We start from the raw sequence: 27,686 nt of genomic DNA, 5'->3' as shown, positions 1-27,686 counted from the left end.
TTCTGCCATTCTGAGATAATGTTTAAGACTGGCAGTTGATCAGCAGCTTGTGCCACTGGCAGTATCCAGAAATCCCATGAGTCTGAGAAAATAGCGTACATTCATTTGTGTTTCGTTTTCGTAAAGGCTACTGAAACCTCATTGTGATTTGGGCTATCTTATTCTTTTGAGCCAAAGCATTTCACAAGCTGGGCCTTCTTTTTATTGAGAACTGTAGTAGCCCATAGCAAGTAACAGTAAAACACAGCTGGTCTACCAAAACAGAGGGGAGTTTCCTTGAATCCATTAATTGTGTGTCTTTTTAGCTGTCAGCCTGAGAGTGGTGCTGCATTTATCCCATACATGTCAGTAGGAGCACTCCTGATTCACAATTGGGAGTTTCAGAGATGAAGGGGTGGCTGCTGGCGGAATGCTAACTCCTGGCTCAATCTCTCTACTAGGCTGTCAGTGGAGAGTGTGGGAAAGTAAAAGAGCAACTTGAGGAGCAGAAGCGACAACAGCGTGCTGCAGAGGAAGAGATTGCAGAGTTACAAGTAGGTGCTCAATCCGATTAAAAGACAGAGGTGTTTGTGTCAGTAGGCGTCAGTGTTATAACTGAGAATGCAGGCAGCATTTCTGATGACTGGCTGTGAGTCTAAGAATGCCCTTGAATAAACACAGGTGCTGCAGACAAAATACTCATCAGCCAAAAGTTAGCCACTGAAACAGAGATTATGAAAGCACAACAGCACTTAGAGTTTGTCCTGCTTTGAAAGCTAGTCAGGTTTTATGTAAGACTTGGTTATGTGTACACTTCTTAAATGGGTGTGCAGGTTTAAAAGGTGTCTGTCTTAGGCCCTGCATACCCTCTGCACACAGCCACACGTCTGGATCCAACTGTTTGCAGGCTGTAACGGGCACTGAATCAGAATTAATCTGGATGAGAAATAACCCGGCTGGAAAAAAACCAAGATTTTTGCAATGCATTTATCAAACAGTTGAGTTAGGAGGGTCATACTGAGGTGTAAGAAATCCAGAAAGAAGAAAGTTAAGGTTATTAAACCTGTCCCTGCCTGCTAGCAGAAATGTGTACACCTTTAGATGCAGTTAGGTATGTTCCCTGAGGACTCTTGAGTTTGGCAGACTTCTCTGGAGAGGCCAGCTGTGAAAGAAGTTTTTGTTTCCATTGTCCTTCATGTTCCATATAGTTTTAATAAACAACATTTTCCTCACTTTTTAACTTCTTTTTCTTTTGAAACTTTTAGGTAGTCAAAAAACGTTTAGGGTATATTCATTTGCCATTATCTTTGAGAGATTTTCTTTGATAAGGAGGCAAAAGCTGAACTGACCTGGACTAATAAGAATTACAGGCTTAATACTGTCTTACTTTAGAGTCTATCCCTTATTCAGTGTGACAGAAGTAATCGATCACTAGTACACAACTAATTAATGTCTGCTTATACAATAATATCTTAATTGGTGGTTTGGCATTAACTTTAATTCTTTTAAAGCATTGTTTAAGTGTCTTGGTAATTGTCAAGTGCTTGGTAAAGTGTTGGTTTTATATGTAAGAAAATACAGTAATTTATTTCACTAGGCTGCAAACACAAGTTTGTCTAGAAAGCTGGATGAAGCAAGAGAGCAGCTGTCTGAATCAGAATCTGCTCGGCTGCAGAAAGAAGAGGAGGTGACATCTCTGAGAGAACTCTTGGAAAGGTGGGAGTTTGGATTCTTTACACAAGCCATTAGTTGTAAGCCAAGCAAGGGGCCAATAACCAAAGCATATTGAAAATTGCTGTGCTTTATGAAGTAGCATATGCCCTGGGGTTTATATAGGGCAAATAGTGCATGGGCACTGATGGAGAATATCAGGTTGACACTTCAGATGAGAAATATGTAAATTACACAGCACACATGAATGCAAGGTTTAGGTTTTATTGTATTGTTAATTTAGCTGATGACATAAATTCATTGTATGTCTCCCTTTATGAAATTGCAAGACATTTTAGAACCTTCTTTTACCTTACAGGTTAGTCACAGAATTGAAACACAAATATTGGCTTTTTTTTTTTTTTCATAAGGAATGGAAAATTTGCGGGTTTTGACAGTTTGCTTTTTCTATCCTGTCTGTGAATTTTCAGGGAATCAGTAAGAATTATTTGTGTGGGACCACATCCTGCATGCCTTTGTCAGGTTTCTTATCAGTTTTAAATATCTAACGTGGGCTATGTTTCTGAGGTCTGTAATGTGGGCCTGTGTGATGCAGATTATCTGGCAGTCTGAAATAGATCTTCATGAGGCATGGGCTCACACGGAGTCTCATGGGTTAACCAAAGCCTATGTATTTTTACATTTGTGCTGATATCATCTGTTTTTGTGGGAAGACTGATGATTCTTGATCTATGCTGAAGATTGCCAGTACAAAATCTAACTCGTCAAAGTACTTTAATTTGGCTGAATTGGCTGAGTGAGTTCAGGGCAGCTTAGCCCTTTGTGTTGTGTTGCTGTAGCATTTTTAATCCATTGCTAGAACTCACAGTACTGAAATTACCATATCGTCAATCCAAGACGTACATTCTTGGAAGCTTTCTGGGGACACTTCTTTCCACTGACTGCAGTGAACTGAGGTTTCTTAACCTGGAAGTGTCTTAACACTTCCCAGGAGGTGTCCCTCTTTGGAAGTGTTCAGGTTGTATGGGGCTTTGAGCAATCTGATCTAGTGAACGGTATCCCTGCCCATGGCAAGGGGGTTGGAACTAGATGTTATTTAATGTTTCTTCCAACCTAAACCATTCTATGGTTCTATGAACCTTTGGTTTTTGAATTGCATGTGTGTTAGAAGAATATAGTGAGAAACTGGTTGGCTTCTCTTTTGTGAACATGAAGGCTGTGGAGGAGTATGTGTTAAATGGCCCTTTTTGTGTGCAACCTGCAAATGCTGGGCAACCTGTGGCTATAGGACTTTCCCTGTTTAGCTCAGTTTGCCTCTGCTGCTGATCTTAGCTTCCAAGGACACTAATTTTATTCCCAGTGTGGTAGCCATCATAAGCTTCCCTATAAGCAGGGCATCCAAGAAACAGATCTGTGTGCACTTCTAGTGATGCAGAAAACTGGAGAGATTCTGGCTAGCTATAAAAAATATGCACACTGAGAACAATTTCACTGAAACTGCCTCTTTATCAGGGTGGAGGATCCCTTTCTTCCATGGGGAAGACTTGAATGCATATGAACTAAAAATGATTCTTAATTGCCTTTGTATTTGATCAGGATCCAAAAAGAAGCTGATGAAGCAAAAGAGAAGGTCCTGGATTACAATGAGAAGCTCAGCAAGGTGGCAGCAGACAAAGATAGCAGCGACCAGAAGTTATTTGCTGAACTGGATGACCTGACAAGAACAAAACAGTTCCTTGAAGAACGCTTGATAGAGCTTATCAGGTTGGCATGAAAATAAACAGCAAGCAGAAATTAAAATCCTAGCTTAGGATGTTAAGGGATACTGCCTAGGTGGATTAGTTGTGTATTCCTGAATTGAAGATACAGGTAGGGGCCAAGTTCATCAGCAATTGAAATTTCGCATGTCCATAATGCAGTCAAAAAGTATAACACCCAATATTATCTCCTTCTTAATTTTCTGTCTGTTTTGCAAAAATATGTAGCTCTCTGCATGGCATGTATTTTTCTCCCCCCTTTGCCAAGAGCTTTGGTAAGTTTCTTATCTATCTTTATTCCTGAAAGCTCCTCAGAAGTTACAGCAAAGCAGTTTTTACTGTGAAGCTTTCACTAGCGTTCAAATTGAGGTTGGTTAACAGTAAACCAGCTGATAATTTCTATGTGTTTTTCTGTCTTTTAACTGTGTCTCTGCAGAGATAAGGATGCTTTGTGGCAAAAATCAGATGCTCTGGAGTTCCAGCAGAAGCTTAGTGCAGAGCAGAAGTGGCAAGGGGACACAGAGGTTAATCATTGTCTGGACTGCCAGAGGGAGTTCTCGTGGATGGTGCGCCGACACCACTGCAGGTCAGTTTGTTGAACTCTATTACGCTGTTGAAAAGCAAAATTCAGTATGATCGTTTACATGGATGAAATACTTCTTAATGTTCACAGTTCATTGGTCAAAATCATTGATACAGGACATTGTAGAGGCTGAAAGAACACATGAGCTCACAAGAGGATAAGAGACATTAATGGAAAGGTTCCTTGATGCGTATGAAGGCAAAGACCTGGGTGCAAGTCTGACCTGGGGAGTCTGTCAGTTTATCATTTCTCTAAACAAAGATAATCAGACCCTACATGGTGCATGCTGTAAATAATATTCACTAAGGTGTTTTTGCTATTGTGATAGAAGTATTCCAGAACAAATCCAACATGCAGTGCAATTACAAATTTAGTTACTTATACTAGATACGTTCAGAGATAATTACCGATTGCAAAGTAATCTTTTAAAAAAAAGTTAAATTATTTGCATACAGTTAGCCTGCTTGGAGCTATTAGTTACCTGATCTAGATTTATTCAACTATATTTAAGTGGATACATTTCAGAGTCGTAGTGATATGTTTGTTTTGGCTCTTCACTGTTCTTTATCCTCATGATTCATCATGGAAGGTATGTAGTACTTGGACTTTCAATTGCGTATTAATGTAGGAAACATTCGTTGGGGGTTAATGAATAGTGAAGTCATTTCTGATAACAACTTTCAAATTACTCATTTCTACCAAAATCTGTGAAACCTGCTCATGTTTTCACCAGTGCCTACTAATAATTTAAATGATTATGAAAAACAAAAACGCTCAGACTTCACAAATAACAGTCATCCCTGCTGGGTGCTTTTCTTTATTAAAACATTAACATGTTCATTAAAAAGTAGTTGACAGGTTTAATACTGAGAGACTGCAGAGCAGAGAGGGCAAGAGGGATGAATGTACATGTATGTGTCCAATATTGTTTCTTTTTCCCTGTCTGAAGGGGAGACGGTTGATCACTAAGTAGAGACATACAGACGTGCTCTTAGAGTCCTTACAATCAAATAAAGTTTTGCACCGAGTGTGAGATTTGGCCTGTGTAATATTATTAAGTACACTTGTTTAATATGTACTTAATATATGTATTATTTGTTTGTATTGCATATTTGTGGGTATTTAATTGTTTTGATGTATTTATGTTTAACTATATATTTATATTTTTTAAAGTATTTTTCTGTTTTTTTCTGTTTTCCCTATTTTTTAAGACAGCAAAGTATGAATGTGCATTTCTGCATCCTGATTGTTAAGAAAACTTGTTTCACCTCAGAAAGCAGCGCAATCTGCATTATGAGTTCTGCCATGGATGTAGTGTTCATGCTTTTGCAGAGAACAAGGCCATTATGACAAAGCCCCAGACTCCATCATGTAGATATGTTCCACCTGTATGTGGTACTATTCTAACACCTTTGGTTTCGAATCATTTCTAGAATGTGTGGTCGCATTTTCTGCTACTACTGCTGCAATAACTACATGGTGACAAAGCCTGGTGGAAAAAAGGAGCGTTGCTGCAGAGCTTGCTTTAATAAGCCTAGAGTCATTGTGGACAGTACAGATGACTCTGGATTGAATGCCAACCAGGAAGGATCACCAGCGTTATTGGAATCACCTGTGTCACCATCTGAGAGGGCTTTTGGTTAGTGTATTGTTTGTATACTGTGGAGAGATAAGTACGGTTCTTAAACATTTTCCAAGAAACAACATGGTCACCTCCTGCTCCAGGGACCTGCATGTTCATGGAGTGTTTTCAGGGTGGGATTGGTCCCATCTTTGAATCTGATTGGTATTGACAGAAATCTGCATGTATATTAAATGAGTGACAGTCAGCCTGAGATTTTCAGTTGGTTCTAGTAGTTACCTAATGCTTCCATAAAGGTAGAGGAATGGCTTAAAGGTTTTGCTTGTTTGTTTTCCAAACAATCAGCTGATATTGTTAATGTTTCTTTTCATGTCCTTTTACGGCACAGTTGCAAGTGAAGCCTCTAAACCACCAGATGATGCAGCATTTGATATAATCACTGATGAGGAGCTGTGCCAAGTACAGGAATCAGACTCTCTCCACAACGAAACTCAGATGGAGGGAGACTCTCTGGATCAAAGCGTGACAGATCTGTGAGTAAACAGTGCTTCATGGAGAGGGGACTCTTCTGGGTTTGGTTTGGAGTGGTTGTGGCTTTTCTACATTCAGTGGGGGATAGCCAACCTCTGTCTATCTAAAGAAAGACACTTCTGTTCCCAGCCACATGTTCAGTAGACCAACACAAAATAATTTTGGCCTATTTGCACAGTCAGCATCAAATGTAGTAAATCCAAGCAGCTCTGTCGTCTCCCTCCACCTCCTGCACTGCAGCACAGAGGAGTAGTCCCCGTTCTGTGCTGTCACAGGCCAGCTGTCACCATTAAAATCAGCTTGCAGGCCACACTGGATCACTGGGTATTCACACTTAACTTATGACAGGAGCTAAGCAACACTCTCTGTCAGACTCACCATTACTTAATATCAAGACAACAGGGGTTGGGGAAAAGATAAAGACAGATTTGTTCTCTTTATAACAGGCTTCATTGAACTGAATGTGAAATAACTGCTCTGTGTCTGTAGGATTCCTTACTACTTTAAAGATAACAACTTACAAAAAAGAAAAAGAACAGGAATTGCATAGCTAAATCTGGCACAAGTTTGTTCTTTTTCTCTTAAGGAAATGAGAGTGAATGCAGGTCTCAGTCATTTTTTTACATCTGTTTCTACATAAATTAGCAATTAGGAGGATCTAAGACCATCTGAATGTCCAAACACTTAGTTTGCAAACTATGTTGTAATATTATAGTTTAATTTGTATCCATGTTTATACAAAATATTGTTTTACTGTTGTTCAAAAATTTTCACATATTTTCAAAAAATTCTGTTCTATAAAATATATTATCTTTCAAAAACTTTTATATATTTGATAAGAAAAAAGAGAACAATTTCACTTGAATTCTATACTCGCTTTGCTTCTGAGCAGAAAAATAAGCTTGATGAATCTGAATGCTAAACAAAAACTAGCCACAGAATAACTAGCCTGCTGCTGAGAAAGCAGACCTAGGCTCTTTTGCCCTCAGCAGACCCGTTTCCAGCACAAACCACAGTGTGCAATTTGGGTAGAAGGCAGACTGCACAAACTTGCTTATTTGGAAAAAAAACTTTTCAAAATTCTACATTTTTGTTTCTTCCTAATTAAGTTCTTTGCATTCTGCCTCTTTTGTATACTACTGACATTGACAGTATATTCATGTTTGTTGTGTTGGGCAGACATGAATGAATGCTCTTGTGAAGTTAGTATTGCCTTGGTTTTGCAAAGGGCTAATTTGGAGTGGGGGATTTTTGTTTGTTTGTTTTAAGAAGAAAAAAAGTATAATGTACTGCTACTTTGAATTCGTGCTATCTGCAGAGAGGATATTGCAGATGAGTTAGCTCTAGAGAATACAACCAAGAGTAAAGAAATAAGGGTGTGTCACCATTTTCTCCAGTTTGGGATTGGGCTAGATTCCTCTTGTCCCACAAAGTATTCAGGCTGGAAGGAAGGATTGCCACTAATGCTGGAATACAATTCTTGAAGGGCACCCATGCAACATCCTACTTGCACCATGTAAACTTTTAAAGGCTGTCCATCTCCCCTTGTTCACAGATTATAGGCAGGAAAGCCAGGAAATAGTGTTTTATCTTCTCTTGCTCTTGGTTCGTTAGTGTTATGAGCAGGGGGGAGAATCCTGCTGTGGTCATACTTGGAGCTTTAGACATGCTTTTCAGAGAACGCAGACCACACCTGCCCTTCCCCATGACATTTGATAGTGTTTGAAAGGTCTCACTAGCCTGAACACTGGAAGAGAATGCAGGAGAAAGGCCTTCTTACACTGTGGATGACTTGAGCATCTCGTGTTGTGTGGTTTTGTGTGATGGGAGAGATGCAGAAACTGATACATGAGTCATGATGGTGTGGCACCTGTGGTACATGCTGAAGAAAAAAAGCAGAGCGCAGAGTTCATTATGACAGCACAGAAGTTTCACACTTGTCTCTGTGGTGAGGAGTATATGTGTACCCAAAGCCTGAGTGTAGCTTAGCACCTGAGCAGATAATGCAGCATTTGATGCCATGGGTGTTTGAGGGTAAATGTGCCAGAACCACTCTACTGAATGTGAGCAAAGGTTCCACTAATGCTCTGTCTTGTCTTTGACAGCAGCCCATAGCAGATATACTGATAATTTCCCAATGTGTGTTCTCTCCCAGCTTCCAAGGATCTGCAGTTCAGGGACTTTCTGAGCTACTGGTTTCACTGCTGCAGATTTCTTGGCCGTACTAGGACTTGCACATACTTGACTTCATGTAGACCTTTGATATTTATTTTTTTTGAAAGTGTCCAGCTAAATGTGGCCTGATTTCTATCTGGAGACTTCAGGTAGTCTTGAAGTATAGTTAATAATCCACTGGCATCCCAATAATGTTCTCTTTGAATTAAATTGAATATATGGGGTAGAATTTGCTTTGATATTGTGCCTGGGGGAGACACAAAGGGTCCAAGATTGTGCTTGCTAGATGAATGTCTGAGGAATGCATACAAATAAATACGTTTTCAGGCCAGACTTCTTTTTTTTTCCTGCTATTCATTTTTTGCCAGAGATTTGAATTAATTGGTGCAGCTCTAAAAGGGAGGGAGACAAGCAGCCAAGAGAGTGAAGAGAAGGGAGGCTGAGTGGTCCAAATAGACAGAGAGGAGATCTGCAATATACATGCTCTGTTGACAGAGATTCTTACAGCCTTACTCTGGCTGAGTGTCTGGCTGAGATTTTCACACTGACCTTACCTTATTCTGGGTGTGAGTCCTTGCTGGGTTGGAAATGTGAGTTGGTCAAAGCAGTGAATTATCTTAAAGGACACTTTCTTTTCTATTTGTCCCCTTTTTGGTGTCTACTGTACTGTTACTCTATTTTTCACTTGTTCTCTTCACTTAACCCTGCCCCTGTAGTTCTTTTCTTGAAGTGACATGAAATTATTACAATGGCATTACTTCATAACAGCAAATTTTGAGAGACTGCCTTTATTGGTAGAGGCCAGTTAAGAACCAAATAAAACTCATCTTGATCATGAGCTGCGCATGGTCATGCACAAAGGTCAGGATATTGTATAGCACTGGGTCGAAGTCCCCACGGTAAACCAGTGCGCTGTGTTTCCATTTTAACATATTGTACAAATTACATGCCTGCAATAGATGTTGCAACAGCAGAATCAAGATGATAGACAGCAGAAGTGTAAAAAAAAAAAAAAAAAACCAACAACAACACAAAAGAAAACCCCAAAAAACCAAAACCAACCAACCATTTTAAAAAATTGCCACTACCCTGGTGTGGAAACAAAGAGTTTATTCACACCTTGGTATACTACTTTTGGTAGAAAGGACATCTCAGCCTGTCTGCACTGTGATTGCTTTGGTTTGGATTCTTTTTTTCTTAATGACTCATAATACTCTTTCCTGACCTAATTACAACTCATATGGCCAGGCAGGGTGCCAGTGCAGCCAAAAGGGGGAACTGCATGTGATCTGAAGCATTCACTGCCCTGTGCAGAAGCAGCCAGGGAGAGGAGTGGGGACAGCAGCACCTCTTGTCACCCTCTGCTGTCAAAGCCTGCCTTGCAGCTGTGTGTTGGGATAGCAGCTTTACGTGCCACACAATAAGAAAGCACAGCATGTTCCTTCCTAGTTTTGTTTTTAAGGATATTGCACCATTTCACTATGGGAGAAACAAGAGAGATTGTGTGGTAAGTAAAGCATTGCCTAAGCCGCTGTTTTCTAAGGGGACAAAGGTGACATGGCCACAATGGTGCCCATAAGGGTCAGGTACCACTGAGCTGCAGTGATCTGGTAGGAAGGACTGAGTATTAACGGGGAGGAAAGGAACATCCAGAGTGAGCATGGTTATTGCAAGAATTGTTTGAAACAGGTTAAAACTGGTATTTCAAAGCTGTCATGCAAAGCCCTTGGGCTGGACCCAATCCTGCCTTTGTCATAGGCAGCCCACAGCTGCACAAAGCCCTCCCTCTGCTCCTCTCCAGCATCCCTTCTTTCTTTTCCCTATTCCCGTCTCCACCCCTGTTCTGCTACTCTCTCCAAGAGCTTTTGCATACTTTCTGCCCCAGCTTGCACTGCCCCCTGTGCATCTTTTGCCTCCCACTGGGAACTGAAAAGGCCAGAGGTGGAAAGGAGGGACTGCAGGAACAAGAAAGGAGAACAACTAAGGAATCCAGAGTTTCATGGCAAGGGAACCAGGGTGCCAAGGGAATGCCAGGAAAAACAGACTGGAAAGATGTCGTGGTGCAAAGAATGTGTGGGAATTAGGGTGTGAGAGTTTGCATCTAAGGAAACACCACTCAGCGTTAGCCCACATGCAGTATGATACCTCCTGTGGTGACAGGAGGTCTAGTCATCTGGCAACATGAGCTCTGTTATCAGAAGTAAGATACAAAAACGTGTATGGGAGATTCAGACCATGAACCTGATATTAGATGGAAGGCAGGTGACAATGCTACTTTATTACAAAAATTTCAGATGAATGCTAAAGGAGTGTGTGTGGAGACCTTGTCCCAAATGCAAAAATATAAAAAACCCACCAAAACCCCCAACTGCACACGATACCCAGCATGAAGATTGAAATGTGTATATTTTTAATCCAAGAATTCTCATTAAATGAAGCTGAACTAAAATTGGTAATATCTTTGAAACAAGACTCATAAATGCTTTTGTTAACAAACACATTTCATGCAAAACCAGCAGGCCAGAGGTTTGGTGAATGTCTCCAGCTCCTCTGAAGTTATGAAGTCCAAGTTAGCTTTGTGTCATGAAGAAGGGAGTTTTATCTTATTGTTTCTTCTACCTTTTGAAAATCTTCTACACAGTTAACTCTGTTACCAGCTTTGTCTTAGGATCATCTCCAACCAGGAAAAGCAGGAAACGCTGAAGTATTATGATTAAGATAGGTTGGCCTAAAGCCAAGAGCAATGTCTTTACTAATGGGATTGTATTTCCTCTTTCATGCAGGCTGCCTATCTCAGTATTTAAAAAAAAAAAAAAAGCTGTAAATAGTTGCCAGATTGTCTAGGCAGTTTTATAGCGGGTACATGCTTGTTGCATCTGCATTATTTGAGGCAGTAAAAGTTTTAGAACCTTCTTCTTCAGTGGTTTGCCACTGTTTAGCCGTAACTTGCTGTTTGATGCATCTTGAGGTTTTAAAAATATTCTGTAAGTTCTTCCTGAATTTCATCCCCATGAAGAAATACAGAACAGGGTTAAGACAGCCATGGAAATAAGCAAGAGCTTCTGTTATGATGATTGCATATTCAAAGCTTCTGTTCAAGTTAAAGCTCCAGTCTATGATCTTTATCAGTCTCAAGAAAGTATAGGGTGACTGAGTAAGAATAAATATGGCAACTACAGAAAATATTTTTTTTAGAGATTTGTTCTTCTGAAAACTCCTGGCATGCAGTAAGGTTCTAATAATTAGTGAGTAGCAGATGATCATGGCCAGCATGGGAATGAAATAGCCAAGGGTCACTTGGATTACTTCAAGAACCAGTTCTGTGTGATGGTTTGGGTATTCTTCCTGACATATTGCCTTATCAACACTAAACACCTCACTAAAAATAAACTGCGGTGCAGCAAATGCTAGTGAGATCACCCAGATCAAGACACAGATTAATTTGCCCCATGTCGTTCGTTTGGTTTGACACATACGTGCTTTGGTGGCAAAAGTAATAGCAATAAGCCGGTCAAAGGTGATAGATGTTAGAGTTAACATTGAAGTGTACAAGTTCAGAGTATACAAGCCCCGTATAATACGACATGCCACAGTGCCAAAAGTCCACTCCTGAGCAGCAGAATATGCCCAGAATGGCATTGTCCAAAGGAAGACCCAGTCAGCTGTAGCCAAATTCAGCAAAAATATATCTGTCAGCATCTTCAGTTTCTCGTAAAAAACTAGTATGACAAAGACCAGTGTGTTTCCTGCTAACCCAAGGATGAAAACAACAAAGTACATACAGGGCAGGAAAACTCTTGTAAATGTCTGAAAGTTCTCACTTCCATTTTCGTTGGGATCAGTGATGGAGAAGTTATAATAAAAGTTAGCAGCTTCTGTAGTTGCCATGTTGTCTTCTTTTTAAAGGCAGCCTGTAAGGAGACAAATTGAGATTTTTTTTTACTCAGCAAATAATTACATCCTAATGCATCCAGGAGACAGACAGAATCCTAAGTGTTAGCAGATTAAGAGCTGTAGTAAAACATCCATGATAGACAAAAGCAAATACAGTTATTTTCTGAAGAGGGTTGTCTTGACAGTCAAGACCCGAACACAACACCTGGTAGATTTAAACACATCATCTGTTACCAAATTTATAATGATGGCAACTCAAAAGATAAACAAGAGAATTGCAGAGGCTTCTGAAAAGAGAATATGGATCAAGCTTTCAAATACATCAGTGGTTTATTGTTTGGATCAAGGGATTCTGGAGGAACCCATGAGAAAAACAGAACTCATTTTGCCAAATTCAGCCTTTAAGCTCAGGTTGCAGGCTCTAAGCGTCAGAGTCATTTGGCTTGGGTTGGACCTGTCTCAAAAAGTAGGATTTGAGTCTCAGTGAGCAAGTGCTTTAGAGCTTGTGGTTCCGTTCAGCCTTAGCTCGTTGTTTCGATGTTAGTCGCATTGTCAGATGGCGGCACTTCTTCCTTTCCCTTTCTCAAGTGACTTACTGGAAACATGGAGGATTTTCATTAACGTCTCTCTCCCATTTAATTTTGGTTAATCTGTTTCAAACATTTCTTTTACCGCCAGAGAGAGGAGAGAGAGGAGTGGCCGCTTGTCTGTCAAACCCCCTCCATCACAGCCCCTCTCGAGAGCTGATGCCGTATCGCAGTGTCCACTCCCCGAGGCAAGGGTCTGTTTTCTGTCAGGGCTGTTGCCAGCACGTGTCGTAACAGTAACAACCAGATTTGCAAATTTTTATGTATTGTAAATAAAATCTTTTGTGAGACAGGTTAATGGGGTTTTCAAAGATTTAGCCTAAAGTTAAATGTCCTCTCTCTTGAGCTACAGAGAACATGTTTCTGGGAGACTAAGCCTACTACAAGATATTACTCAGCATAAGATTAGCGGAATTCGCCTCTGAATCATTTAGGTTGGCTGAAAGGCCTTGCTTGTGTGAATTATAACGTACAGCAGATTGAACGTTACCCGAAAAAATAGCTTCCATGAGGCAGGCCAAGAAGCAGAGCCAGTGCAGTCTGTTAGTCACCAGAGAAGTACGTAAAACTGCCTCCCCCTTTGAAAAGTTAGTGGCTTTTTATAAGAGTTTGCTTTTCAATTCAGATGGAGGCCAAGCACAGGGTGGAGGTAACCAGCAAAAGTAAGTTAGGCTCAACATCAAGGCAAAGTACGCCGAAGCAAATGGAAGCACGGTGTTTTGTTTTACCTACCCTTTGCAACAGCAGTCAGCTGACTTTTTCTTGCCGTCTTTCTTGGAAAGGAAAGGTGTTTTCAGCTAAGCTGAAACAAAGTAATTACCAGGTACTCAGTTAAGTAGTTTGACAACATAATGTTACATTAGCCTTACTGAAATAGCACTGTTCTTTCTGGTGTCCAAGCTTACTGGAAATGAGGCTTTAGGAGAGTCTTACTGACTCTTTTGAAAGAAGAACTTTTAATATCCGCTTTTAATCCGTAATAGTTTCTTCCCATAATAAGATACAGCATTCATTCTCTGGACAGACCAAACTATTTAAAATTTTAACGAACTTATTTCCTATTACATTAATGTTCTTCACAGGAATTTTCAAATTCAGGCAGTAATATACTAATTTGGTTTTGGTGAAAGCAGATGGGAGTTTTACTATGGATTTCATACGGAAGCCAGGCTAGGATAATTGTTGAACACCAGCTGTGAAGAGTTTTCTTATGTACAAAGAGCAGGCACTAGCTCCTGATATTCTTGTCTTCTTCACATGCTGACATGAGCAGTTCTGCATATCAATGGACAACAGAATGCTGCAGAAGTGATCTTTCTAAGTTAAAAATGTTTTTTAACATGTCACATGCTTCACATTTCTCATTTAGCTGGGCTTCTAAACTCTGAATTTATGGATCATGTTTTAGGAAAGAGATGAGGTGACTGATACCATCAAACAGATAGCAAAGGATTAATGGGAGTCCTTGAAAGTGACTTTTCAACTGATGCTCTAGAAACCTATTTTCATGTTACATTCCTGTGATCTTAAAGGCCTTAAGTTTTCTTTCTTTTCCTTCTTTCTCCTGTCTGAATGTAGCCATTTAAGTTCCTTCTTGCTTTGACAGCAGAAGAAATGAGTTTTAAATGTCTGACTCATTACCAACCCCTCTGAAGAAAAAAAAAAAAGAAAAAGAAAAAAGTCCTACATGCATAAAACCAGGTTAACCTAGCAGAACTGTACACTCATTTTTGAGGCAAAGTCAGGTGCTGGAGAGCAATAAGGAGCTGAGAAAATGCTGCTAAAGCTGAAAACTTTTTTAAATCTCAATTGTTGTGTTCTAGACAAGCTGAAGTTACGGCTCAGAGTTGTTCAAGAAGGCTCTTTTAAAGGCTGATCCTGTATTATACAGCTGAACACTTTCTGGATCAGCAGACCACCTCTGCCACATATTTTCAACCTTTGCTACTGAAAATATGCTGCAAGTGTGTATAAAGTGGTATGGAAGTTAAAAAACGTAGAGGGACATCCTTACTTTCTGCAGATCAGCCTCTCCACTCCACTAAAACACGGACCAGTAAGCTTTTTTCTTCCTACCTCCCCCAGTGGATGGTAACTTTTAAGAGCAAGTCAGTCCAGCAATTCCCTTTAAAAAGGTTTTAATTTACTCATGATGCATTGTTATTATGTTTACCTGATATTTTTCTAGTCAGAAGCTCTTAAAGCATCCTGCTTGTTACTCACACACCTAAGTTAGAATCCACATTTGTATGCTGTCTCAAACTTCAGAGTTGTTATGCCTTGTCAAACTAGTTGTTCATGGAGTTGTTCCAGCTTTCCTCAAAGGAAAGAACAGTAGTAATCTTTCTACTTGAAGTGAGATAGTGGGACAGCATTTTGCTAGATAGGGAGGGAGGAGGAAGAAGATGCCCTGGTCAGGAGAACACCGAGCAGGATGAGTTAATTTGCAGGGAAATGCTACAGTCTATATGGACTGAGTCTAGGTTCTCAAAAGATTTAGCAGTTTAATAGAAGCTTAAACTGGATAGGAACAAGATCACGGGTAGAAAAGTCAGTTAAAGAGAGCCATGCAGTGTCCAGTGTGTTAATACAGGATTTGCTTTGAAGTCTGGTTCTGTTAAAATTAACTCTTGAATTAATGAAATGGAAATGCAAACAAGTAATGGAGACTCAGAACAAGTTATTCTGGTTTGCCCCAGCACAGATAGTTCTCCTCCTGTCACCAGAATGCTGCTTGTCATTTCCTCCACTCTGGGAATTGGGTATCACAGGAGCTGGTAGTCTCAGTATTACAGGGAGTTTCCCCCATTTGGTCTCATAGTCTAATTTCTGTTGTGCTGATGAGCTATCGTGCTTTAGTAGCTGCACCTGAAAAGCAGGGTGTAAAAAGAAGTAATAATGATCTTGCCAGTTGTTCATTTCTGTTGTCTCAGGGTTCCAAACAGAAAATCCAATATAGATCACTCTTTTTTAAAATAAATATCAATAAAAAGTAATTTTAGCATATAATAATAAATAGCATAATTTGCCATGACAATAAAGACAGGCTACAAACAGAAAAAGGTAAATAATGCTTGTCAGCATCATGTGATGTGCCTTGTGTAGAAATGAACCGACTGCATTACAAAAGGGTTTTGAGACTGTAATCAGAAAAGGTGCAATTATCTCATGTATATATTTGCTGGAAGAGATGAGAGGTTTTCAATACATACCAGTTGGAAAAACAGATTCTAGAGCATAAATGGAAAGGAGATAATTAACATACACTCTTTAAGTTCCAAACATCAAAAAGTTTTGTCTAAAGACCTTTTAAAAAACTAGCAAGTGTAAACCAAAGAGATACTGCAATAACAAGGCATGGAAAAGATTTAATTTCAAAACTAGAACGAAAAATCAGTATCTTCAACAGTCTGAATAAAACCCCACCCTTTCTCTTAAATTTTGCCTGTCAGGATGGAAAATATGTATGATACTAACAAAATATTTCAAGTTTTAATATTTCTAAATGTCTAAGTAAAAGTTTTAATATTTCTAAATCTTAAAGCTTCTTTTTTTTTTTTTTAAACTGCCTACCTATTCACCTGAAGTCAAGAAAATAGTCACTTACTAGACAAAGTTACATCTTGGGGGAACGCAGTTGTCTTATCTTGCAAAGGAAATGTGAAAGCAGCAGTTCACTTTATTTATCGGAGCTGAAGCCTGTGCCGCTGCCTCACAGCTTTCGTAGTTGTTGACCAAAGCAACATGATGTTACTCCTTTGTTTTGATTCTTGATACAGATACGATAGTATGAACAAGCTGTGCTTTCAAGATCCAGTTTAAATTCACTTACAGGTGGACATTTGTCTGAAATGTCCAGAATAAAATTGATTTTTCAAAAATTGTTTGCAGAATTAAACTTTATTTACCACTTACCTTTTTTAACCACTCATGTTGTGACAATACTGGTTTTTCCAATTCCTTCTAGTTTTTCTATTTTTTTTCTGGGGCAAAAATATTCCAGTGACAATTTTCTGTCAGATTTTTTGCCCATCTGATATGAGCTAGGCATGCCTAGAAAGATACTATGTCGATGACCTTCCCCAAGTGAGTTTTCTACCATTAAGGCAATCTCAGCCCTAGTTAAAGTTAGTGCATGTGCTAAATCTTCTTTCAGAGTCAATGAAAGAAGCTGGGAGGGCCTCATACATTTACAAGGGAGGCGGAGGGGGCCCACCCTATGCAGGGGTGACTGTTTTCACTTGCAGCAAAGGCAGAGGTGGGAGTTGACTTACAGCCTATGGGTCCAAGATCTGGGATAGAAGTAGTTGTGAGGAGGCTCTTGAGAGGGTGCAGGGAAGTGAAGGTGCCTGGGTGACGCTGCTCCATGAAGTCATACTCTGCTGTTGGTTGTTCCTACTGTGATTAGGGACATATTTTGTGCACTCCTTGTAACTAAACTACATGCCTGGCCATGACCACAACTCAGCATGAGCTGTGTAGCTTTCATTTCACCTTTCCTGTGGTATTCCTTCATAGGAGGAGCCCAGTACCTGCACGTCGCATAAAGCAACGCGCCGTATGCAGCGTACATAACGTTTCAGGTGGTTTCCTAGGTGTGTTTATCAGCTGTGCTCACTTCCCTAGTGAGCCTCGCTGCTCTTCGTAGCCTTTGGAGACTCTTCAGGAGCAGTGATTAGTGTAGAAAAGTAGTAGTCTTACTCATGGACGGATTCTGCAAAAGAGGGAGGCAGTATCCAGAGAAACTAGCCCATGCAGTTAGATCTTTGCAGCAGCCTGTGGTACAGTAGCTGGAGTGCTTCTGGGATTATGTCCTGTAGAGCAGTATGCTTGTACTGCTGAGTACTTGAGTTTGGTACCTGCAAATGTGTATTAAAAAAACAACACCAAATTTAACTTAACCCTACAGTATGATTTACTGGAAGAAGACTAATTGCACAAGAAATGCAAGGCCAGGTAACGCTCTTTAAAATTGAGTTCTCCCTTGTGCTTCACTGCCGGTGGTAGCAATTTCCTTTGTCTCCGCAAAACAAACCTGTAGCAAGGTGCTAGATGTTCACAAAATGTTGTTTCACACAGGGGAACAATAGCCACCTGCTTTTAGAAGTCATTTTCAGATGCAGAATAGGGTACAAGGATGATAAAGTGGTGGCTAAGCTACGTGGTAGCAGATGTACCTTAAACCACTGTGAATGTCTGCCTTGAGAAAAGATACAGTTCCCTCTGTGGTGCAGAGGGCCAGCAATCGGCCCTTTCCGCCAGTGAGGCCCATTTAAATTCCTTAAAACCAGAAAATGTTTGGAGTCGCTTTTGAAATGCCTTAATCGTGAGTTTCTGGAGAGCTCATCTGAGCTACTCTGTCAGCCTAGTTCACAGCAACTTCATTGCAACTGCTGCTTCCTCAGTCACCAGAGATGCTCCTTTCTCAGGCTCCATGGGCAGGAGTGGCCTTCCCATGGAGACCAATACCCTCCTGACATCCATTTGCCCTTATCCATACATGAGGCACCCTGGGATCATTTCTGTGTAACTTCTTATCAAAGACAACTAAATCAACAGGATTTAATCCTTTATCATGCATCTGGGATCAGAAGAAACCCAGAGATACTTTATTTCAGCTTGCTAGCCTGTGATTTGACCCGTTTCCTCCTTTGTTTCATAAACTGTGTTTCCGTAAAATAATTTTTGATGGCCTGCTTAAAGGTGGCCCCTCCGGCGTAGGAATGGTGAGGGCTGCTGCTGCATGTGTCTGCTTACATGTAGTTCTGAAAGACTGGGTGGCCTTCCTCGGTTTGCCTGCAGGAGACCCGCTATAGCATAGCTGAGTCGTTGCCGTAACCTAGGAATTACGGTAAAAATAGAGGTGGGCTGTGTGAGTTTATCTCAGGGAGAGGGCTGAGAGACTAGCTGTTACTCCTGTATGGGTCAGTCTGAAGAACGTTTAATTGTATAGTTGTGAAGCCCCCTGAGCACAGAAACCGCACTGGCCGCAAGGAACCTGCAGGCTCTGGGGTGGAGCAGTCTCTGCAGAGGTGCAGGCTGGGCACTGAGGGCTGGGCAGCAGCTCCGCTGAAAGGGCCTGGGGCTACATGGACAGTGGTGTAAACCCAAGCCAGAAATTGCCTCTACTATACCTCTCCTATAATTCTGCCTCAGTTTCCCTGTAATAGCCTCTAAGGAACTGTGCAAGGAGAAAATTCAAAGGTATCTAAGAAAAAAACAGCTCGTTTTGGGGAGCAAATGCCTCACAACGGAAAAAACCTAGGGTTACCCATAGAGCTGGCTGTAACCTTGGTGACCTACAGACTGTGCAGTATTTAGGATCTTTGGGGCAGCAGCTTGCCAGTATTTCTAGTGTTTATTTCCATAGTCATCTGTTTGCTGCCCCCTGCTGGGGAGGGGACTTGAAAGCACCCTGGTAATCCCAAATTGCTTGTTTTGAAACCTGTTAGCTGAACTTCTTGCAAATGCAGCATTTGACTGACAACTGAAAGCTGTCTTAATCTCAGAGCCTTTGCCAAACCTCTTCCATATCACAATTCTAAAAAAATCTCAAAAGATTTTGCATGTTGTCCCTTGGAGCACAGAAATATCCCTTTGTCATGTTCCCTGTCATGCTTGCTTTCTCTGTGTGCACCAGTTGCCTCTGGCCTTACAGATAGAGTGTAACCAATTTTAAGTCAGGGAAGTCCTTTTGTGCGGTTTTTTGGGGTTTTTGTTTTCATACAGGAGGTAGCATAGTTAAATCCTATGTTTTTTTCTGAGAAATGGCTGAGATTTCCTATGTACCAATATGCAGGTCACTCACAACACATAGTGGTGGATCTTCATGTCCATCCATATTTTTTCATCAGCTGTCTGCATGATGTTTTTCCATCCCTACATATGTCAGGGTCCGCCCGTGACCCTTCCATCCCCCTCTCACCCATACATACTCCTTCATGTAAGATACTCTCTCGTACCCTGTTAAAAACTCAGTGAGTTCTATAATCCCGCATCCATCCCAAATCATGCCACGCCAAGGGCTGTCTGTGCATTCTTTCTTCTGATCATTTACCATCCTCCTTCTTTTTTTCTTTCCTTTTGTTGTGCTGGAGAGGAAGGCTGATAAATAAGTTGGGATGCCTGGGATGAGTCAGACCTGCTAGGTAACCACAGGCCCAGGGAATCATTGGTGCACTTCAGCATAACACCTTCAATCATTTCTTGGCATTAGAGACATTTGCAGAGGTGCTTGCTGGGCTAAGCAGCTGCAGGGGGCCCCATACAGCCTCCACTCTCCATTTCAGGTTTTTGGCTTTCACACAATTTGGTGAGGTTCTGGTCCTGGACAACTCTCTTGTCATTCTTCTGGAGAGAACCTGAAGTTCTCTCCGGAAATCCTTGCACTGCTGACAGGCAGGTGGCTTCTGTGATTTCACCCCTCAGCCACATGAAGCTGACACCTCAGGTGTGTGGCTATAGTTGCCAGAGCTCAGGTGTTTGTGAAAAGAGAAAATTGTCGAGGGCAGAGTTGAACCGGCTTTCTTCAGGTTTTAACTCTGAAAGAGACTTCTTATTTCTAACACCCAAAGCTATTCATGATCATAGAATCATTTAGGTTGGAAAAGACCTTTAAGATCATCGAGTCCAACCGTTAATCTCGCACTGCCAAGTCCACCACTAAACCATGACTATCTAGGTCACAGTATTTTTAGTATCATTTGTAAGAAATGATTTCTGTATATAAGAACAGGCACGCTGGACCAGACCATCTACCTGAGGGACAGTGACCAACAGGAGATGCCTGAGGAAGAACATAAGAACAGGAAAAGTGTGAAGTAATACTTCTTTAAAATGCTCCACCAGCCTTCAACAATCTGTGTCTCAAGGATTTGCTGAACCAGAGTTGTTTTCTTCTTGCTGTAGTGTCTTTTCCATGCTTCAGTTCTTCCTGCTTTTCAGGCCCACTTCATTTCACTTTTAAAAGAAAAAGAAGAGAAGCAGTCTGGATTTTAATAGATACACCAGAGGGTGCATATTCATAAACTGGGGACCTGGCAAGCTGCAGGAACATCCTTAATGCTGCCACCTAGTGTGAATAAAAGAATGAATTCTCCGGTCAGGGGGACAAGAGCTCCAGTTAAATCGTGAGACTGTGCTTCCTGTATTTTCCACATAGGCTACCAGACCTCTGTTTACACCGTTAGACTCAATGGAATATCGTAAAGGGAAGGAGGATTTGCTTTGTCGTTGTAATGCACTTGGGTTTAAGAGACAAAGTAGGAGACTTAGTGTTCCCTTAGCCTAGAGTGAGTAGGTGTGGTGAATTTATTGGTTAGAGCAGCCAAGTGGCAAGCTAATCACCTAACCGTGTGCTAGGTTGTAGCAGCAGGAATAAGGAAAGTCATGTGTTAGAGGAGAACATGGAAGATGTATTGGTCCTGGGATTTCATTTACATTTCAGGCTCCCAAAAGAAAGATGGAATTAATGGATTAAATAAGAAACTCTAATGGCATTGCATAATAAAACATGGAGTTTGACACTTCTGGGAAGCCTGTAGTCCTGTAGTTCTCTTGGTCTGTGTGAATTCAAGGCTGTGAAATTAAAGCTGTGTACCTATCATGGTGGGAAGGGAGAGTTCTGTGGATCACAGCATGAAGTCTGTTGCTGTTCCCACTGTGCAAGCAAAATATATGTATAGGTTTATAAGTTATAGTTTAGTTTTCTAGGGTTTTTTTCAGAATCAGTTTTCTTATCTACTTATATGAAGATAGTTAACAATTAAATTATTTATATCACTTGCATAGATGTTGTATTAACTTTTATGGACCAACATGTACTATGTCATTCCTACATTGCAGTCGGCAGGTAGTGTTTGGTTATAGCTCAGGTTTTGGCACATAGTCACAGGTTTGAGTTGTCCCTGCAGGTCACAGCTATCTCCTTAGGGTATTAACAGTTGTGGTATGACTCTGAAGAAGTCAAAAGTTACCCAAGAGGCTACAGGAATAATAGGACATGAATTCTACAAGTAACAGTGCTTTATGAGTTCAGGACATGTGTAGACAGTGGGTGCAATTTAATTTGCAGTCATAACAGTAAATTCTTCCAGTTGCCAACCAGTAGTGTCACCCCACTAAACTCACACATGGTTGCATGTGCTGACACAGTATATGCAGATGCTGCTAATGACCAGATGAAGGTGCTGTTACCTGAAGATGTTTTCTACTGCTCTTCTGCTCAGCAGTGCTGCTTGTAGAGCAAGGTCCCGTAGGATTTAAAAGAAAATGCTGAACTGTGCATTGGTTTTGAGCGTTGGTCTACAGAATGTGTGGCAATTATGCCCTTGCTACATGATTACACTTGATGGTTCAGAAGCACATATAAGTGATATTACATTGTATTAGATTCCTCTGGGTTTTGGAAGGAACCAACCAGTTGGTTCCTGTATATAAGAATCTGACATTTTTCTGGGAATGATAGCCTAATTGTCTTGGTTATCAACCTGCTGAGATGCAGAGAAGCAAAGTAAGTATCAGTTAGACTAGCTCTAACTTAATTGGAAACTATCAGCATTTGTTTACTGACTCTCAAACTCATTCTTCTCTCTGTGTCCCAGCCCTGTAATTCATAGCTGGTGCTACTCCAGTGTTCACCCGGAGCATGCACCCTTTTTGAGGTAAGGAGTGGATGGCAGATTCTTCCATCTACTTCCTCTGGACACATCATGGTGGGGAGGAGGCATCCTGCTTTGTCACCCTGTAACAGCTTCTTCAGTGTATTTGTGTTTGAATCATCCAGTGTTTCTTATATGAAAAGAAGATACACAGTAGTGATTCCACAGCGATAAAATGTGTTTTGTGTACCATTGTCAGAGTAAGGAACTGGATAATATGTTTGTAAAACACCTCACAGATTAAATCCAGGGCAAATGTCATATCCCTTTGCAAGCTTTGTTTAAGGGACAAGTCCAGACTCTTTTGCTTTTGTCTGGCCTCCATCAAGATTTACACCTGCCAGGGGATCTTTAAACCTGCCAGTGTCACAATAGGGAATTTATCTTAAGACTCTTGAAGAGATATTTTGGATGTATGTATTCCTCTTAGCTGATGAAACCAGGGTAGGAACAGTTTTACATTTGTGCACGGTGGTTAGCAGAATGGGGCTGCAGTTTTGCCACTAGAATGCATAAAATAATGATTCTAGAATTTAGCATCCTGACTATCAGAATGTTTCTACTTTAGGAAGGTATCAGCATGCAGATGGTATTTGACCACATACTACTGAAAGAATCATGGCTTTCCTTTTTTTCCTTGTCCTAGAAACAGCACGTGTAATTCTTCAACCTTTGATGAATCGGAAGAGTGGCAAGTTGCTCAAGATGCTGAGATATGCTTGTTGAAGTCAGGAGAAATCATGTAAGTAGAAGTTTCATTACTACCAGGCTGAAAGAGTAAAGGCTGAGCTCAGATATCAGCTATGTGAGCACAAGTCTTGCAGACTCCTCAAAGAGCTGATTGCTTGTGTCCCACAGTAGAATTTGGTCTGAGTATGAGCACAGGGTGTATCTCAACTACACAGAGCAGCAGCAATGAGCCTGGTCCTCGCTCTTCAGTCCTGCAAAACTTTAGTGCAAGTGGGGAATAAGAAGGAAAGATTTGGTTCCGCATCACACCAGAAAACAGATGGAATATTCTTATTGCAGGAGGTTCTGTGAACAGAAAGGGGGCTTAGAGAGAAGGCTGTGTAGTTCTAATGGTCTCTGGAAGAAACTGCGAGGGGAAGTCAGGGAGTGCAGTGCTAGTCAGACCTTTGTCATGGCGAGGGAATTCATAGCCTTTTGGAGCATGTATCTGTTATTTATTGGTGGCCTCACAGAAACTGTCTTGCCTGTTTTCATCGATATATGCCATAGCATAAAATGTTCAGCCGAGCCTCTGCTTAGCCCCTGTGAACCATGATTCTCTGCGTGTATCCTGCTCTGAAATTAATAGTTACGTGCAGTAGCAATACAGCATGTCACTTGCACAGCCAAGAAGGGAATCTAACATATGAAAATGCCCGTGACTTGGAGAAATTCCCCTTTGCTCACTCTCCCTTTAAGGCAAGCTTTGAAATTTTGGCTTAGTTTTGGGGGAAGGTTTTAAACTTTTGACTGCAGGGAGATAAATTAGTCCATGTTTCAACCTTGTTGCTGCTGTTCAGAGAACGAGGTAAATGAAGCAGTAACTAAAATCATAGCTGGGCTGTGGGGCAAAACGAAGAGTGATCGGTAGTTTATTAAAATCAAAGACCACCTGAGACACGCCAGCAGTTACTTCAGCTAAGAGGAAAAAGTAACAAAGTAAGCAAAACTTGATACAAAGCTTCCCCTCTGGCCAGAGTACAATAGTTATTGTAATGAATCTGCTGTGATCCCTAACCACTGTGTAGTCATAGTTGGAAACTGAACTCCTCCTTACACTAGAACAGCAAATCATCATGGCGACTGTGTGATATCTTATGGTAAATGTGATGATTTTTGATAGCTGCTGACAAACAAATCACAGTACTGTGATTTACTTTGAGCTCATTGATTTGGAAACATTTATTTGGCCTGAAGAGTGATTTGTTAGGTTAGTTCTAGTTAGGGTAAGAGGGGTGAGATCCACAGCTCTTAGAAATTACAGGTTTCCCCTGAAGAAAGCAAGCAGCATTCTCCTGTTTAAGGGCCTCGCTGTTTGCAGCCGGAAATAGATATCAGAATGAGGTAGGCTAATGTAATGCTTCAGGACTGAGGATCATTTAGGTGCTAAGAATTTCCCTTTTTGATTGGAAGAACTTTAAGTCTGTTTTTCTGCAGGTTTCTTGGGTAAAACAGACCAAGCTGTAGCATTAGGTGCTTCAGAGGATCTAGACAGAGCTGCTGTTCACATTCCATCCATCTGTCCCCTCTGTACTCTTGATCCCTATTGCCTGTACAAATGGTATCTAGAAAGGTGAATAAATTAGGTGACTATTTTTTGTTTAAATTTTTGTTTAAAAAGAACAGTAGAGGGCAGCAGACTCTTTTTTTACCTTAGTAACTCTAAAAAGCTTTATTCGAGTACTAGATTTTTCTAGTCAGAATGGGATAGATAGGTGAATAATATCCACATTTGCTAGAGCAGTGAGAATGCTTGATATCAGTCACCTTTTCTGTAGTTCTTGCCTTCATCCAAGGCTGAATTTTCGTGCGTCTTGTGATCTATCCCAAAGTTGCTGTGGAGTCTGCCTCAAATAGATGGAAAATAAAAAGCAATGATTATTGTTCCTGTCTGCGTAATTGGATTGGATCTCTTCAAGTAATTGTATTTTTCTCCCTCACAGGATCAAATTACCCCTTACAGTGGAAGAGATCTTAAATTTTGGGGAAAGCAATAGAGAGCTGTTCATTAAATCCAGCACCTACAGTATCATTCCCATCACCGTTACAGAGACGGGGCTAACAATTAGCTGGATCTTTTCATCAGACCCTAAAAGCATATCCTTCAGCGTTGTCTACCAAGAATCAGAAGACACACCACTGGATCAGTGCAAGGTAAGGCCTCTGTTTCCTTACTGCCTTAGGGATTGTAGTACACTACAATCAGCCGTCTAGAGGAATCAGCAAGTATAGCTAGGAGGTCTCCACAAGTGTGCCAGTTGCTGTTGCACTAAGGACTTGCTGCAATTAAGCTACAGTTCTGCTGAAGGCAGAGCTACATCCTTAATTATTTAATGTTGCCTGCAAAAGTTGAGTTGAAAAGCACTGTAGGTTCTGTTGGTCACATCTGAAATTCACCCACTATTATTAAGCAAAAATAAAAGTCCAAGCCTGCAAAATTCTTTTTTCCCTCCTCAATATTACTTAATTTGTAAGCTGCTTAGGGCTGATCTTGCCAGGCTTTTAAGCAGAGGCCACAAGGAGACAGATAAATTGATTGGGTTACCTGCATTTCTTACAATGAAGCATATATTGAAGTGCCTTGATGGTGTGCAAAATCACTTTGCCAGTGCCTAAGGTACCAGTTTTTATATGCGCTGTCCATATTTCATGAGGATTATGGATTAAGTGAACCTATGTTACTCAGCTAATTGCAAAGTTTTGATGAAGACAAGGCAGCTGTTGGTTTAACCCGCCATGGTACAGGGAACTCTTTAAGGCTGTGATTTCACTGGGGGAATAAGACATTCATATAGCATGCGTTAACTCACTCCACGGTTACTAACTCCATTTAACATCTCTTTTTTTCTTAATCTGAAAGCAGAATGAAGACTGAATGTTGCTTCCATCTTGATATGTATTTATTTGATATAACTTTGGGTTTTATAGGGTCATCATCCTTGATGTATTTCAGCTGCTGTTCTGACAAACTGTCACTGCTAGTGTTTTACAGCAAGATAGATGGTTACACACACTTTTGCTGTAAGCTTAGATAAACAATTAAGATTTGCTGAGAAAGCTTATTTTGTAACACAGGCAGTATAAAAGCATATATTAAAAGATATATTTAGCTGTATCCTGCTCTTGGATATATTTTTTATAGATTTAATGTAGCATTGCTGATGTTAGTAAACTTGCTTAGATTAATATTAAAAAGATCAGGATTTGATTCTATCTCTAAAGCAGAGATTTATCAAAGGAAAACAGATATCTCACTGTGATATTTTAGTTTGGGTGAATTTTTAATGCCAATCAGTGAAAACAAATAGTATTGCAGGCACATACACACTTCGGGAGTTTCAAGATGGCTCTTGTCTAGTCTAAATATTTTTCTGAAGGCAAATGTCAATTTATAGGGCAAATAGCAAGTTTCATTTTTATTTGTATTGAATTCCAGGTTCTTATTCCTATGACCCGCTGCAACTCTCATAAGGAAACTATCAGAGGACAGGTGAAAGTCAGAAACTCTGGAATCTACACACTGATATTTGACAACACATTCTCTAGGTAGGTTCTAACTGGGTGTAAAAGGTGAAATAAGCTTGGTTTTACCGACTGTGGAATTGATCAGAATTGCCATTATTCTGCCATTCAGAAGTAAGTATGAGAAATTTGTCCTGGCTTGACAAAAGATCTTCAGACCAATTTTTGGCTCTTGTTCTTGTTTGGGTTTTTTTTCTTCCCCCATAGCAGAATTCCATTCTTCTGTCTCAACCTCTTGGAAGGTAAACAGAAGTAAGCAAGGAATTTGTGACTATTTCCAAGACAGTTTAGTCAGGATTGTCATCTTATTAACAACAGACCTGGCAGCCCTGGCACAGGCATACTTTTTAACAACAGTCAGTTTTTTGCCTGAGTATAAGCCAAAAGACTGAATACACTTTTAAGGCCTCCTCTCTAGTTGACTTCAGCTAACATGGTCATCTTGCTCTCTTTTTTCCTTGACAGGTTTATCTCAAAAAGGGTGTTTTATCACTTGGCTGTCGAGAGACCTGTCATCTATGATGGAAGTGATTTTCCATAGCCTTGAATATACTGTGTTATTTTTAATTAAATTTTTAAGAAATGCTATTATTTATGTACATGTAAGCATAATGATTACCACTGTGTTTGAAGACTTTGAAACTATGCAATAGTTATAATGCACTTAGAGAACATGTATACACTAAAAAACAGAAGCCTTTTTAAGAACACTAATGGTTCTGTACTGTGTACAGATTGCTGAAAAGCCATGTTGTTTGATTTAACAGGTCAATAATAACCAAATTTTTTTCAGTGGGGAGAAAAATAAGTGTGGGGCTGTCTAAATGCAAACTGAAATTCTCTGCTGAAAATTGAATTACTTCCAAAAATATCCTTCAAAAGGAAATTTAAAGAAAAATGCATATTTTTGTTGACCTCTTCCCTGAAGAGTAAACATAACCATTTCTGTTCTGCTTTACTGCTCTTACAGTCAGAACAACAACTATGCAATACTTCAATCTTCCCAGGCATATATTG

General features: G+C 40.4%; 2 protein-coding genes across 3 annotated transcripts in view; one reads left to right on the top strand and one right to left on the bottom strand.

The window, feature by feature from the left end:
• FYCO1 (FYVE and coiled-coil domain autophagy adaptor 1) overlaps nt 1-27,210 on the top strand; it is a gene marked incomplete at both ends in the record, with an annotated part of 38,501 nt that extends 11,291 nt beyond the window's left edge. For both annotated transcript variants that reach the window (XM_081996701.1, XM_081996700.1), the window contains 10 exons: nt 441-533; nt 1,577-1,695; nt 3,247-3,414; nt 3,844-3,993; nt 5,424-5,629; nt 5,961-6,105; nt 23,065-23,160; nt 25,091-25,301; nt 26,584-26,693; nt 27,135-27,210. In XM_081996701.1, the coding sequence (XP_081852827.1) occupies nt 441-533; nt 1,577-1,695; nt 3,247-3,414; nt 3,844-3,993; nt 5,424-5,629; nt 5,961-6,105; nt 23,065-23,160; nt 25,091-25,301; nt 26,584-26,693; nt 27,135-27,210 (1,374 nt within the window). The remainder of the gene's footprint in view (nt 1-440; nt 534-1,576; nt 1,696-3,246; nt 3,415-3,843; nt 3,994-5,423; nt 5,630-5,960; nt 6,106-23,064; nt 23,161-25,090; nt 25,302-26,583; nt 26,694-27,134) is intronic.
• CXCR6 (C-X-C motif chemokine receptor 6) lies at nt 10,655-12,166 on the bottom strand (the record flags this gene model as incomplete). Its single annotated transcript, XM_081996702.1, has 1 exon — nt 10,655-12,166. The coding sequence occupies one exon, from the start codon at nt 12,164-12,166 to the stop codon at nt 11,129-11,131; it is 1,038 nt and encodes a 345-aa protein (XP_081852828.1). The 3' UTR covers nt 10,655-11,128.
• Nucleotides 27,211-27,686: the final 476 nt, after the last annotated feature.

The sequence above is a fragment of the Phaethon aethereus genome, assembly GCF_964289735.1.
Source record: "Phaethon aethereus genome assembly, chromosome: 2".
Taxonomy (NCBI): Eukaryota; Metazoa; Chordata; class Aves; order Phaethontiformes; family Phaethontidae; genus Phaethon; species Phaethon aethereus.
Note: the sequence above shows the minus strand (reverse complement) of the source record. Positions and strands in the feature narration are given on the sequence as shown.